This window comes from Oncorhynchus kisutch, unplaced genomic scaffold (assembly GCF_002021735.2).
Source record: "Oncorhynchus kisutch isolate 150728-3 unplaced genomic scaffold, Okis_V2 Okis03b-Okis08b_hom, whole genome shotgun sequence".
Taxonomy (NCBI): domain Eukaryota; kingdom Metazoa; phylum Chordata; class Actinopteri; order Salmoniformes; family Salmonidae; genus Oncorhynchus; species Oncorhynchus kisutch.
This window is the reverse complement of record NW_022261980.1, coordinates 18,054,973-18,071,687: the sequence shown is the minus strand read 5'-3', so window position 1 is coordinate 18,071,687 and position 16,715 is coordinate 18,054,973. Positions and strand designations below refer to the sequence as shown.

The following is a 16,715-nucleotide window of genomic DNA, read 5'->3' as shown; positions in this document are numbered from 1 at the left end:
AGGCTACCTGCTGCCATACAGGTTACAACACTCTCACCGCTAAGCTACCTGCTGTCATACAGGTTACAACACTCTCACCGCTAGGCTACCTGCTGTCATACAGGTTACAACACTCTTACCGCTAGGCTACCTGCTGTCATACAGGTTACAACACTCTCACCGCTAGGCTACCTGCTAGGCTACCTGCTGCTAAATTCTGGTGTTTCTATGTCAAACAGTGTTGTTATATTTCAGTCTTCTGTGATGTATATAATATATAAAGTGTCATATTGGGACTCAACAAGTCTGATGGTACAGGTGTCTCCCTTCTATAAACCCATAACCATGTGTGTGAGGTGGATACTTCTGTTTCAAAGTAGACTACCAAGAATCACTTTGTGTGACACTGGTTTAGCCCACCGCAGTAATAATGTTCAACAGGAGCCTATATTATGTTCAAAATAACTGGCTACAGATTTACAATGATAAGGATTGAATAGGCCTTCCTGCATTCAGGACATAAACTAATGGGCTGCAGTTTCAGTACTGCTGTAGAAACTAAAGGAGAGATACCTGGTGAAGGAGACAGACAGACAGCAGTACTGCTGTAGAAACTAAAGGAGAGATACCTGTTGAAGGAGACAGACAGACAGCAGTACTGCTGTAGAAACTAAAGGAGAGATACCTGATGAAGGAGACAGACAGACAGCAGTACTGCTGTAGAAACTAAAGGAGAGATACCTGGTGAAGGAGACAGACAGAAAGACAGCAGTACTGCTGTAGAAACTAAAGGAGAGATACCTGGTGAAGGAGACAGACAGACAGCAGTACTGCTGTAGAAACTAAAGGAGAGATACCCGATGAAGGAGACAGACAGACAGCAGTACTGCTGTAGAAACTAAAGGAGAGATACCTGATGAAGGAGACAGACAGACAGCAGTACTGCTGTAGAAACTAAATGAGAGATACCTGGTGAAGGAGACAGACAGGGCATGGCACCCTGTTCCCTTCATAGTGCCCCATAGGTCCTGGTTAAAGCAGGGCACTGTGTAGGGAACAGGGTGCCATGCCCTATGGGTCCTGGTTAAAAGCAGGGCACTATGTAGGGAACAGGGTGCCATGCCCTATGGGTCCTGGTTAAAAGCAGGGCACTATGTAGGGAACAGGGTGCCATGCCCCATAGGTCCTGGTTAAAGCAGGGCACTATGTAGGGAACAGGGTGCCATGCCCCATAGGTCCTGGTTAAAGCAGGGCACTATGTAGGGAACAGGGTACCATGCCCTATGGGTCCTGGTTAAAGCAGGGCACTATGTAGGGAACAGGGTACCATGCCCTATGGGTCCTGGTTAAAAGCAGGGCACTATGTAGAGAACAGGGTGCCATGCCCTATGGGTCCTGGTTAAAAGCAGGGCACTATGTAGGGAACAGGGTGCCATGCCCTATGGGGCAAAAGGGTGCCATTTGGGACACCCCCCCTGGTTTGAGTCAGTATTGACGTGACGTCATCAGTCAACTCATCAGGTTACACGCCCGAGAGATGTTCCTAACAAACAACATTTCCTGTCGTGGGACATTACCTTTTCATTTCAGTAGCGGTTGGGCAAATATAATGCAACATGACAACAATCTATAGTTCTACCGTATCTTATCACCATTTGATATCTACAAAATAATGTCCTACTTAGAAGCCACATTATATCACATTATATCATGGATTTTGATTCATTTTCAATAAATGAATTGGAAATTCTGCCAAAAACACCTGTACTCTAGTCACACTGTGAGCAGGTGGGCCACAGCTCTCCACCAGACAAAGGGACTATTTGCACCGGTGGAAAAAGTACCCAATTGTCATACTTGAGTCAAAGTTTTAAAAAATACCTTATTAGAGAATGACACAAAGTAAAAGTGAAAGTCACCCAGTAAAATACTACTTGAGTAAAAGTCACCCAGTAAAATACTACTTGAGGGAAAGTCTAAAAGTATGTATATAAATACCGGAAGTACATGTAAATGATAAAATATACTTAAGTATCAAAAGTAAAAGTATAAATCATTTAAAATTCCTTATATTAATCAAACCAGACGGCACCATTTAAAAAAAAATGTATTTACTCCAACACTCCACCACTCCACCACTCCAACACTCCACCACGCCACCACTCCAACACTCCACCACTCCACCACTCCAACACTCCACCACGCCACCACTCCACCACTCCACCATTCCAACACTCCACCACTCCACCACTCCACCACTCCACCACGCCACCAGTCCACCACTCCACCACTCCACCATTCCAACACTCCACCACTCCACCACTCCGACACTCCAACACTCCACCACTCCAACACCCCACCACTCCACCACTCCAACACTCCATCACTCCACCACTACAACACTCCATCACTCCACCACTCCAACACTCCAACACTCCACCACTCCATCACTCCACCACTCCACCACCCCACCACTCCAACACTCCACCACTCCACCACTCCGACACTCTGACACTCCACCACTCCAACACCCCACCACTCCACCACTCCACCACTCCAACACTTCACCACTCCACCACTACAACACTCCACCACTCCACCACTCCATTACTCCACCACTCCAATACTCCACCACTCCAACACTCCACCACCCCACCACTCCAACACTCCAACACTCCACCACTCCACCACTCCGACACTCCACCACTCCACCACTCCACCACCCCACCACTCCGACACTCCGACACTCCACCACTCCACCACCCCACCACTCCAACACTCCAACACTCCACCACTCCACCACACCACCACTCCAACACTCCAACACTTCACCACTCCACCACCACTCCACCACTCCACCACCCCACCACTCCAACACTCCACCACTCCACCACTCCACCACCCCACCACTCCGACACTCCGACACTCCACCACTCCACCACCCCACCACTCCAACACTCCACCACTCCACCACCCCACCACCCCACCACTCCAACACTCCAACACTCCACCACTTCACCACTCCACCACTCCGACACTCCACCACTCCAACACCCCACCACTCCACCACTCCACCACTCCAACACTTCACCACTCCACCACTACAACACTCCACCACTCCAACACTCCACCACTCCACCACTCCATTACTCCACCACTCCAATACTCCACCACTCCAACACTCCACCACCCCACCACTCCAACACTCCAACACTCCACCACTCCGACACTCCACCACTCCACCACTCCACCACTCCAACACTCCACCACTCCACCACTCACCACCACCCACCACTCCGACACTCCACCACTCCACCACCCCACCACTCCAACACTCCAACACTCCACCACTCCACCACCCCACCACTCCAACACTCCAACACTTCACCACTCCACCACCACTCCACCACTCCACCACTCCACCACCCCACCACTCCACCACTCCGACACTCCGACACTCCACCACTCCACCACCCCACCACTCCAACACTCCACCACTCCAACACTTCACCACTCCACCACTACAACACTCCACCACTCCAACACTCCACCACTCCACCACTCCATTACTCCACCACTCCAATACTCCACCACTCCAACACTCCACCACCCCACCACTCCAACACTCCAACACTCCACCACTCCGACACTCCACCACTCCACCACTCCACCACTCCAACACTCCACCACTCCACCACTCCACCACCCCACCACTCCGACACTCCACCACTCCACCACCCCACCACTCCAACACTCCAACACTCCACCACTCCACCACCCCACCACTCCAACACTCCAACACTTCACCACTCCACCACCACTCCACCACTCCACCACTCCACCACCCCACCACTCCACCACTCCGACACTCCGACACTCCGACACTCCACCACTCCACCACCCCACCACTCCAACACTCCACCACTCCACCACCCCACCACTCCAACACTCCATCACTCCACCACTCCAACACTCCAACACTCCACCACTCCATCACTCCACCACTCCACCACCCCACCACTCCAACACTCCACCACTTCACCACTCCACCACTCCAACACTCCACCACCCCACCACTCCAACACTCCACCACTCCACCACTCCAACACTCCACCACTCCACCACTCCACCGCTCCACCGCTCCACCGCTCCACCACTCACCACTCCACCACTCCATTACTCCACCACTCCAATACTCCACCCACTCCAACACTCCACCACCCCACCACTCCAACACTCCAACACTCCACCACTCCACCACTCCACCACTCCACCACTCCACCACTCCACCACCCCACCACTCCGACACTCCACCACTCCACCACCCCACCACTCCAACACTCCAACACTCCACCACTCCACCACCCCACCACTCCAACACTCCAACACTTCACCACTCCACCACCACTCCACCCACTCCACCACTCCACCACTCCACCACTCCGACACTCCGACACTCCACCACTCCACCACCCCACCACTCCAACACTCCAACACTCCACCACTCCACCACCCCACCACTCCAACACTCCAACACTTCACCACTCCACCACCACTCCACCACTCCACCACTCCACCACCCCACCACTCCACCACTTCACCCACTCCACCACTCCACCACTCCAACACTCCACCACTCCAACACTCCACCACTCCACCACCCCACCACTCCAACACTCCACCACTCCACCACTCCAACACTCCACCACCCCACCACTCCAACACTCCACCACTCCACCACTCCACCACTCCAACACTCCACCACTCCACCACTCCACCGCTCCACCCGCTCCACCGCTCCACCACTCCACCACTCCACCACTCCATTACTCCACCACTCCAATACTCCACCACTCCAACACTCCACCACCCCACCACTCCAACACTCCAACACTCCACCACTACACCACCCCACCACTCCAACACTCCACCACTTCACCACTCCACCACTCCACCACTTCACCACTCCACCACTCCAACACTCCACCACTCCACCACTCCAACACTCCACCACTCCACCAGGGAGTCTCCTCCAGAGAAGAGGCAGTACGGATAACCAGGGATATTCTCTTAATACGGGTGTGAATTGGACCATTTCCTGTCCTGCTAAGCATCCAAAATACAACTACTACTTTTGGGTGTCAGGGAAAATGTATGGAGTAAAAAATACATAATATTCTATAGGAATGTAGTGAAGTAAAAGCACCCAAGATAATGAAATAGTAAAGAACATCTACCCCCCTCCCAAGATAATGAAATAGTAAAGAACATCTACCCCCCCCCAAGATAATGAAATAGTAAAGAACATCTACCCCCCCCCTCCCAAGATAATGAGATAGTAAAGAACATCTACCCCCCCCCCCCCCCCCCCAAGATAATGAGATAGTAAAGAACACCTACCCCCCTCCCAAGATAATGAAATAGTAAGGAACATCTACCCCCCCTCCCAAAATGGCTTCAGTACTTTGAAGTATTTTCCACCACTGACTATTTGCATGCTATTTGAATCAAGCACACTGTCCTACCGCCGCGCATGCGTGTTGTGTCCACCGAACTTGGCGTGCGTCGATGCTGTATATGAGCTCAGGCGAAGGAACTGAGTGAGGCAGTTTTATAGTTGCGCGCCTCAGACATGGACGGGACAGAGAGGAGTCGGAAGAGCTGCGCTGAGACGGATCAGGCGCAACAGCCCATGATGGAACTCAATGGAAAGGATAAGAGTGACTCGCCGTCAGATAGAGTCACGCTTAAAAAAGAAATCGGACTCCTCAGCGCATGTGCCATTATTATTGGTGAGAAAAATAAACAGCGTTTATTATAGCCTACTTCTTATGATGTGAACACAGTGGTTTTTGAAAGAGTAGCAAGGTTGTGGAAATGTGGTTGACTGGCTCGCGGTCTATTGAGGATTAAAGGAGAGTAGTATGGACTCTTATCTGGTTTCTGTTCTTCCGCTTCATTCAGACATGCGGATTTGGTTCTAGTAGTATAGACTCTTATCTGGTTTCTGTTCTTCCGCTTCCGCGGATTTGGTTCTAGTTATGTCGTTGATATGCCGTTATTTAGTCCACGCTATTACTGAAAGATAATTGTCCACGGAGAAATCAACTAACTATGTGGCGTAACATTACGCACCGACACGTTTAGTCGTTGATGAAGTCTAATCGTTACCACTGAGGCTATAGCTTGAATGGTAACCTTACCTGCTTCTGAATATCAGAGTATCTCTGAATGGGCTACAAGTTCTGGTCGACGTAAGGGAAACCTCCCGACGATGTTGCATCATATGAGAGGTGTAAGTACGGGACTTCAGGGCTACTCTACTGTTACAGACAATGCTTACGTGGCTGGATATCTCTCCGCTGATCTCAATGTAGTGCTTGGCCAAGTCGACCAAGTCGACCAGGCAGCGTACTGTATAACACGCCGGTGGACTTTATGAATGGTCCCCTGATCTGGAGGGATACCTACTTAGGGACCGTGTTCAATTTAGCTGTTGGCGCTTTAAACCCATACGGTCTCTGATGACGTTAAAGGTCATTGTTGATCAAATATCATATTTAGGTGTATTATTTAAAAAAGTATCCTAATGTTATTGAAACATGTTTTATTCCACACTTTAGACATTTTATTTACCATTGAACACATTTTCCCACGTATCTACATTTGTTGTTACAGCCTGAATTTAAAATGGATTATATATATATATATTCTCACCCATCTACACACAATACCACCATAAAGACATTTTCTCACCCATCTACACACAATACCACCATAAAGACATTTTCTCACCCATCTACACCACAATACCACCCATAAAGACATTTTCTCACCCATCTACACACAATACCACCATAAGACATTTTCTCACCCATCTACACACAGTACCACCATAAAGACATTTTCTCACCCATCTACACACAATACCACCATAAAGACATTTTCTCACCCATCTACACACAATACCCACCATAAAGACATTTTCTCACCCATCTACACACAATACCACCATAAAGACATTTTCTCACCCATCTACACACAATACCACCATAAAGACATTTTCTCACCCATCTACACACAATACCACCATAAAGACATTTTCTCACCCATCTACACACAATACCACCATAAAGACATTTTCTCACCCATCTACACACAATACCACCATAAAGACATTTTCTCACCCATCTACACCACCATAAAGACATTCCACCAATACCACCATAAAGACATTTTCTCACCCATCTACACACAGTACCACCATAAAGACATTTTCTCACCCATCTACACACAATACCACCATAAAGACATTTTCTCACCCATCTACACACAATACCACCATAAAGACATTTTCTCACCCCATCTACACACAATACCACCATAAAGACATTTTCTCACCCATCTACACACAATACCACCATAAAGACATTTTCTCACCCATCTACACACAATACCACCATAAAGACATTTTCTCACCCATCTACACACAATACCACCATAAAGACATTTTCTCACCCATCTACACACAATACCACCATAAAGACATTTTCTCACCCATCTACACACAATACCACCATAAAGACATTTTCTCACCCATCTACACACAATACCACCATAAAGACATTTTCTCACCCATCTACACACAGTACCACCATAAAGACATTTTCTCACCCATCTACACACAATACCACCATAAAGACATTTTCTCACCCATCTACACACAATACCACCATAAAGACATTTCTCACCCATCTACACACAATACCACCATAAAGACATTTTCTCACCCATCTACACACAATACCACCATAAAGACATTTTCTCACCCATCTACACACAATACCACCATAAAGACATTTTCTCACCCATCTACACACAATACCACCATAAAAGACATTTTCTCACCCATCTACACACAATACCACCATAAAGACATTTTCTCACCCATCTACACACAATACCACCATAAAGACATTTTCTCACCCATCTACACACAATACCACCATAAAGACATTTTCTCACCCATCTACACACAATACCACCATAAAGACATTTTCTCACCCATCTACACACAATACCACCATAAAGACATTTTCTCACCCATCTACACACAATACCACCATAAGACATTTTCTCACCCATCTACACACAATACCACCATAAAGACATTTTTCTCACCCATCTACACACAATACCACCATAAAGACATTTTCTCAACCCATCTACACACAATACCACCATAAAGACATTTTCTCACCCATCTACACACAATACCACCATAAAGACATTTTCTCACCCATCTACACACAATACCACCATAAAGACATTTTCTCACCCATCTACACACAATACCACCATAAAGACATTTTCTCACCCATCTACACACAATACCACCATAAAGACATTTTCTCACCCATCTACACACAATACCACCATAAAGACATTTTCTCACCCATCTACACACAATACCACCATAAAGACATTTTCTCACCCATCTACACACAATACCAACCATAAAGACATTTTCTCACCCATCTACACACAATACCACATAAAGACATTTTCTCACCCATCTACACACAATACCACCATAAAGACATTTTCTCACCCATCTACACACAATACCACCATAAAGACATTGTTCTCACCCATCTACACACAATACCACCATAAAGGACATTTTCTCACCCATCTACACACAATACCACCATAAAGACATTTTCTTCACCCATCTACACACAATACCACCATAAAGACATTTTCTCACCCATCTACACACAATACCACCATAAAGACATTTTCTCACCCATCTACACACAATACCACCATAAAGACATTTTCTCACCCATCTACACACAATACCACCATAAAGACATTTTCTCACCCATCTACACACAATACCACCATAAAGACATTTTCTCACCCATCTACACACAATACCACCATAAAGACATTTTCTCACCCATCTACACACAATACCACCATAAAGACATTTTCTCACCCATCTACACACAATACCACCATAAAGACATTTTCTCACCCATCTACACACAATACCACCATAAAGACATTTTCTCAAAAGTATTGAAAAAGAAATACAGAAATATTTACATTTTATATAAGTATCCACACCCCTGAGCCAATACTTTGTAGAAGCACCTTTGGTGGCAATTACTGCTTTGAGTCATCTTGGTTGTCAGTATCAGCTTTGCACATGGGAGTTTCTCTCATTTTTCTTTGCAGATTTTCTCAAGCTCTGTTATTAAGTTAGATGGGGAGTGGTGGTGAACAGCAATCTTCAAGTCTTTCCATGGATTTTCAATGGGATTCAAGTCTGGGCTTTGGCAAGGCCACTCACTTTCACATTGTTGTTCTGAAGCCATTCCAGCATTGCTTTGGCTGTATGCTTGGGGTCATTGTCTTGTTGGAACGTAAGTCTTCACCCCCTCCAGTCTCAGGCCGTTTGCACTCTGGAGCAGGTTCGTAAGTCTTCGCCCCCCCCCACCGTCTCAGGCCGTTTGCACTCTGAAGCAGGTTGGTAAGTCTTCACCCCCCCCCCCAGTCTCAGGCCGTTTGCACTCTGAAGCAGGTTGGTAAGTCTTCACCCCCCCCCCAGTCTCAGGCCGTTTGCACTCTGAAGCAGGTTCGTAAGTCTTCGCCCCCCCCAGTCTCAGGCCATTTGCACATCGGAAGCAGGTTCGTAAGTCTTCGCCCCCCCCCACCCCCCAGTCTCAGGCCGTTTGCCTCTCTAAAGCAGGTTCGTAAGTCTTCACCCCCCCCCCCCCCCCCCCCAGTCTCAGGCCGTTTGCACTCTGAAGCAGGTTCTCATCGAGGATTTGTCTGCTCCAGTCATTGTTCCCCTCTACCCCTTACCAGTCTCCCAGTCGCTGCCACTGAAAAGCATCACCCATAGCATGACGCTGCCACCACCATGCTTCAGTCTCAGGCCGTTTGCACTCTGAAGCAGGTTCTCATCAAGGATTTGTCTGGCCCAGTCATTGTTCCCCTCTACCCCTTACCAGTCTCCCAGTCGCTGCCACTGAAAAGCATCACCCACAGCATGACGCTGCCACCACCATGCTTCAGTCTCAGGCCGTTTGCACTCTGAAGCAGGTTCTCATCAAGGATTTGTCTGGCCCAGTCATTGTTCCCCTCTACCCCTTACCAGTCTCCCAGTCGCTGCCACTGAAAAGCATCACCCATAGCATGACGCTGCCACCACCATGCTTCAGTCTCAGGCCGTTTGCACTCTGAAGCAGGTTCTCATCAAGGATTTGTCTGGCCCAGTCATTGTTCCCCTCTACCCCTTACCAGTCTCCCAGTCGCTGCCACTGAAAAGCATCACCCACAGCATGACGCTGCCACCACCATGCTTCAGTCTCAGGCCGTTTGCTCTCTGAAGCAGGTTCTCATCAAGGATTTGTCTGGCTCCAGTCATTGTTCCCCTCTACCCCTTACCAGTCTCCCAGTCGCTGCCACTGAAAAGCATCACCCACAGCATGACGCTGCCACCACCATGCTTCAGTCTCAGGCCGTTTGCTCTCTGAAGCAGGTTCTCATCAAGGATTTGTCTGGCTCCAGTCATTGCTCCCCTCTACCCCTTACCAGTCTCCCAGTCACTGCCACTGAAAAGCATCACCCATAGCATGACGCTGCCACCACCATGCTTCAGTCTCAGGCCGTTTGAACTCTGAAGCAGGTTCTCATCAAGGATTTGTCTGCTCCAGTCATTGTTCCCCTCTACCCCTTACCAGTCTCCCAGTCGCTGCCACTGAAAAGCATCACCCATAGCATGACGCTGCCACCACCATGCTTCAGTCTCAGGCCGTTTGAACTCTGAAGCAGGTTCTCATCAAGGATTTGTCTGCTCCAGTCATTGTTCCCCTCTACCCCTTACCAGTCTCCCAGTCGCTGCCACTGAAAAGCATCACCCATAGCATGATGCTGCCACCACCATGCTTCAGTCTCAGGCCGTTTGCTCTCTGAAGCAGGTTCTCATCAAGGATTTGTCTGGCTCCAGTCATTGTTCCCCTCTACCCCTTACCAGTCTCCCAGTCGCTGCCACTGAAAATGATGGTGCTGGCAGCATGGTGCTGCCACGACCATGCTTCACAGTAAGGGATGTTGTTAGATGGGTGATGAGCTGTGCCTGGTTTTCTACAGACATAGTGGTTTGCATTCAGGCCAAAGAGTAACATATTTGTCTCATCAGACCACAGAATCTTTTGCCTTTATGATCTCAGTCTTTCACGTGCCTTTTTTAAGAAACTCCAGGCGTTCTGTCATGTGCCTTTTTTACAAAACTCCAGGCGTTCTGTCATGTGCCTTTTTTTTTACAAAACTCCAGGTGTTCTGTCATGTGCCACTCTCCGATAAAGCCCAGATTGGTTAAGTGCTGCAGAGACTGTTGTCCTTCTGGCAGGTTCTCCCATCTCAGACAAGGAACTCTGTAGTTCTGTCAGAGTGGTCATTGGGTTGTTGGCCACCTCCCTGACCAAGGCCCTTCTTGCCCGGTTGTTCAGTTTGGTCGGACGGCCAGCCTCTAGGCAGAATCTGGGTAGTTACATGTTTTTTAATTTCCCAATAATGGAGTCCAGTGTGCTCTCTAGTTATGGTTTCCTACCCTTCCTCAGATATACTCCTCATCACAGTTCTATCTCAGAGATCTACAGACAGTTCCTTGGACTTCACGGTATAGTTTCTGCTCTGACATGCGCTGTCAACTGTTTGACCTTATATAGACAGGTGTGTACCTTTCTAAATCATGTCCAATCAGTTTAATATGCCACAGGTGGACTCCAATCAAGTGGTAGTGCCGTCTCCATGACGATCAGAGCTTAATTTGGAGCGTCCTAGCAACGTCGGGGGATTACTTATTGTGAAAATTTAGATATTTCTGTATTTCAATTTCAATAACAAAAAAAATCTAAAATCATGTTTCCACTTTGACATGCTGGGGTGTGTAGATGGGTGAGAAGAACAGTTCAAACCCATTGTGAATTCAGGAAGGAACACAACGACATGTGGAATAAGTCAAGGGATATGAACACTTCCTGACACTGTACTGTTTCATTCCTTATTATGTCTTAGACTATACTAACAGAACCCCCCCCCTCCCACACTCACAGTCCCCCCCCCCCCACTACAGATCACACCCCCACTACAGATCACCTCTCCCCCACTACAGATCACCTCTCCCCCACTACAGATCACCTCTCCACTACAGATCACCTCTCCCCCCACTACAGAACACCCCCCCCACTACAGAACACCCCCCCCCACTACAGATCACCTCTCCCCCCCACTACAGAACACCCTCCCCCCCACTACAGATCACCTCTCCCCCCACTACAGATCACCTCTCTCCCCACTACAGAACACCCCCCCACTACAGAACACCCCCCCCCCACTACAGAACACCCTCTCTCCACTACAGAACCCACTCTCTCCACTACAGAACCCCCTCCCCCACTACAGAACCCCCTCTCTCCACTACAGAACCCCCTCTCTCCACTACAGAACCCCCTCTCTCCACTACAGAACACCGTCTCCCCACTACAGAACACCCTCTCCCCACTACAGAACACCCTCTCTCCACTACAGAACCCCCTCTCTCCACTACAGAACACCGTCTCCCCACTACAGATCACCCTCTCCCCACTACAGAACCCCCTCTCTCCACTACAGAACCCCCCTCTCTCCACTACAGAACCCCCTCTCTCCACTACAGAACCCCCTCTCTCCACTACAGAACCCCCTCTCTCCACTACAGAACCCCCTCTCTCCACTACAGAACCCCCTCTCTCCACTACAGAACACCCTCCCCACTACAGAACCCCCTCTCTCCACTACAGAACACCCTCCCCACTACAGAACACCCTCTCTCCACTACAGAACACCCTCTCTCCACTACAGAACACCTCTCTCCACTACAGAACACCTCTCTCCACTACAGAACACCTCTCCCCCACTACAGAACACCCTCCCCCACTACATAACACCCTCTCCACAACAGAACGTCTCTCCCCACTACAGAACACCTCTCTCCACTACAGAACACCTCTCTCCACTACAGAACACCTCTCTCCACTACAGAACACCTCTCTTCACTACAGAACACCTCTCTCCACTACAGAACCTCCTCTCTACACTACAGAACACCCTCCTCCCCCCCTCCCCCACTACAGAACACTCTCTCCACTTCAGAACACCATCCTCCCCCCCTCCCCCACTACAGAACACCATCCCCCCCCCTCCCCCTCTACAGAACACCATCCACCCCCTTCCCCACTACAGAACACCATCCTCCCCCCCTCCCCCCTCCCCCACTACAGAACACCCCCCACTACAGAACACCATCCTCCCCCCCTCCCCCCTCCCCCACTACAGAACACCTCTCCCCTCTACAGAACACCCTCCTCCCCCCCTTCCCCACTACAGAACACCTCTCCCCTCTACAGAACACCATCCTCCCCCCCTCCCCCACTACAGAACACCATCCCCCCCCTCCCCCTCTACAGAACACCCTCTCCCCTCTACAGAACACCCTCTCCCCTCTACAGAACACCCTCCTCCCCCCTCCCCCACTACAGAACACCTCTCTCCTCTACAGAACACCCTCCTCCCCCCCTCCCCCACTACAGAACACCCTCTCCCCTCTACAGAACACCCTCCTCCCCCCCTCCCCCACTACAGAACACCCTCTCCCCTCTACAGAACACCTCTCCCCCACTACAGAACACCCTCCCCCACTACATAACACCCTCTCCACTACAGAACACCTCTCTCCACTACAGAACGTCTCTCCCCACTACAGAACACCTCTCTCCACTACAGAACACCTCTCTCCACTACAGAACACCTCTCTCCACTACAGAACACCTCTCTCCACTACAGAACACCTCTCTCCACTACAGAACCTCCTCTCTACACTACAGAACACCCTCCTCCCCCACTACAGAACACTCTCTCCACTTCAGAACACCATCCTCCCCCCCTCCCCCACTACAGAACACCATCCCCCCCCCTCCCCCTCTACAGAACACCATCCTCCCCCCTCCCCCACTACAGAACACCATCCTCCCCCCTCCCCCACTACAGAACACCTCTCCCCTCTACAGAACACCCTCCTCCCCCCCTTCCCCACTACAGAACACCTCTCCCCTCTACAGAACACCCTCCTCCCCCCCTCCCCCACTACAGAACACCATCCCCCCCCCTCCCCCTCTACAGAACACCCTCTCCCCTCTACAGAACACCCTCTCCCCTCTACAGAACACCCTCCTCCCCCCTCCCCCACTACAGAACACCCTCTCCCCTCTACAGAACACCCTCTCCCCACTACAGAACACCCTCTCCCCACTACAGAACACCCTCTCCCCTCTACAGAACACCCTCCTCCCCTCCCCCTCTACAGAACACCCTCTCCCCTCTACAGAACACCATCCCCCCCCCCCTCCCCCTCTACAGAACACCCTCCTCCCCCCCTCCCCCTCTACAGAACACCCTCTCCCCTCTACAGAACACCCCCCCCCCCCTCCCCCTCTACAGAACACCCTCCCCCCCTCCCCCTCTACAGAACACCCTCTCCACCCCTCCCCCACTACAGAACACCCTCTCCCCTCTACAGAACACCCTCCTCCCCCCTCCCCCTCTACAGAACACCCTCTCCACCCCTCCCCCTCTACAGAACACCCTCCTCCCCCCCTCCCCCTCTACAGAACACCCTCCCCCTCTACAGAACACCCTCTCCACCCCTCCCCCTCTACAGAACACCCTCTCCCCTCTACAGAACACCCTCCCCCCCCCTCCCCCTCTACAGAACACCCTCTCCACCCCTCCCCCACTACAGAACACCCTCTCCCCTCTACAGAACACCCTCCTCCCCCCTCCCCCTCTACAGAACACCCTTTCCACCCCTCCCCCTCTACAGAACACCCTCCTCCCCCCCTCCCCCTCTACAGAACACCCTCTCCACCCCTCCCCCTCTACAGAACACCCTCCCCCTCTACAGAACACCCTCTCCACCCCTCCCCCTCTACAGAACACCCTCCCCCTCTACAGAACACCCTCCTCCCCCCTCCCCCTCTACAGAACACCCTCCCCCTCTACAGAACACCCTCCTCCCCCCCTCCCCCACTACAGAACACCCTCTCCCCTCTACAGAACACCCTCCTCCCCCCCTCCCCCACTACAGAACACCCTCTCCCCTCTACAGAACACCCTCCTCCCCCCCTCCCCCACTACAGAACACCCTCTCCCCTCTACAGAACACCCTCTCCACCCCTCTCCCCTCTACAGAACACCCTCTCCACCCCTCCCCCTCTACAGAACACCCTCTCCCCTCTACAGAACACCCTCTCCACCCCTCTCCCCTCTACAGAACACCCTCTCCACCCCTCCCCCTCTACAGAACACCCTCTCCCTCTACAGAACACCCTCTCCCCCACTACAGAACACCCTCCTCCCCCCCTCCCCCACTACAGAACACCCTCTCCCCTCTACAGAACACCATCCTCCACCCCTCCCCCTCTACAGAACACCCTCCTCCCCCCTCCCCCACTACAGAACACCCTCTCCCCTCTACAGAACACCCTCCTCCCCCCCTCCCCCTCTACAGAACACCCTCTCCACCCCATTGTGTGACAGACTGGCCAACTCCTTTTAATTCAGAGTAGAGCTTGTCACAGTTCATGTTTTGTCTGCTTGCCAAGATACTTCTGAGTATTGTGAAACTGGTATGTTGAACCCTATTTCTGAGTAGTGGATTTATGCCACGTTCTGGTCAACTATATAATCCTGTCCCCTGTTCCACCCACGCTACTTATTCCACTTCACCTCAGCTAATCACATGGCTGGTGTTTACTGGCTGGAGGGTATTTACTAACCCAATATTGGGAGCGGTTTAATTTTTTTAATCTTTACATTATCTGGGAAGGATATCTTTTGGACAAGGTCAAGTGCATTATGGGTAGTGTCTCAGTGCTCCTAATACAGTAGCACTATGCATTAAGGACAGTGTCTCAGTGCTCCTAATACAGTAGCACCATGCATTAAGGACAGTGTCTCAGTGCTCCTAATACAGTAGCACCATGCATTAAGGACAGTGTCCCGGTGCTCCTAGTGCTCCTAATACAGTAGCACCATTCATTAAGGACAGTGTCCCAGTGCTCCTAGTGCTCCTAATACAGTAGCACCATGCATTAAGGACAGTGTCTCAGTGCTCCTAATACAGTAGCACTATGCATTAAGGACAGTGTCTCAGTGCTCCTAATACAGTAGCACCATGCATTAAGGACAGTGTCTCAGTGCTCCTAATACAGTAGCACCATGCATTAAGGACAGTGTCTCAGTGCTCCTAATACAGTAGCACCATGCATTAAGGACAGCGTCCCGGTGCTCCTAGTGCTCCTAATACAGTAGCACCATTCATTAAGGACAGTGTCCCAGTGCTCCTAGTGCTCCTAATACAGTAGCACCATGCATTAAGGACAGTGTCCCAGTGCTCCTAGTGCTCCTAATACAGTAGCACTATGCATTAAGGACAGTGTCTCAGTGCTCCTAATACAGTAGCACCATGCATTAAGGACAGTGTCCCAGTGCTCCTAGTGCTCCTAATACAGTAGCACTATGCATTAAGGACAGTGTCTCAGTGCTCCTAATACAGTAGCACCATGCATTAAGGACAGTGTCTCAGTGCTCCTAGTGCTCCTAATACAGTAGCACCATGCATT

General features: G+C 50.4%; 1 protein-coding gene across 2 annotated transcripts in view; it reads left to right on the top strand.

The window, feature by feature from the left end:
* Nucleotides 1–5,540: 5,540 nt before the first annotated feature.
* LOC116359611 (asc-type amino acid transporter 1) overlaps nt 5,541–16,715 on the top strand; it is an 80,360-nt gene continuing 69,185 nt past the window's right edge. For both annotated transcript variants that reach the window (XM_031812559.1, XM_031812558.1), the window contains exon 1: nt 5,541–5,771. In XM_031812559.1, the coding sequence (XP_031668419.1) occupies nt 5,612–5,771 (160 nt within the window). In that variant the 5' untranslated portion in view covers nt 5,541–5,611. The remainder of the gene's footprint in view (nt 5,772–16,715) is intronic.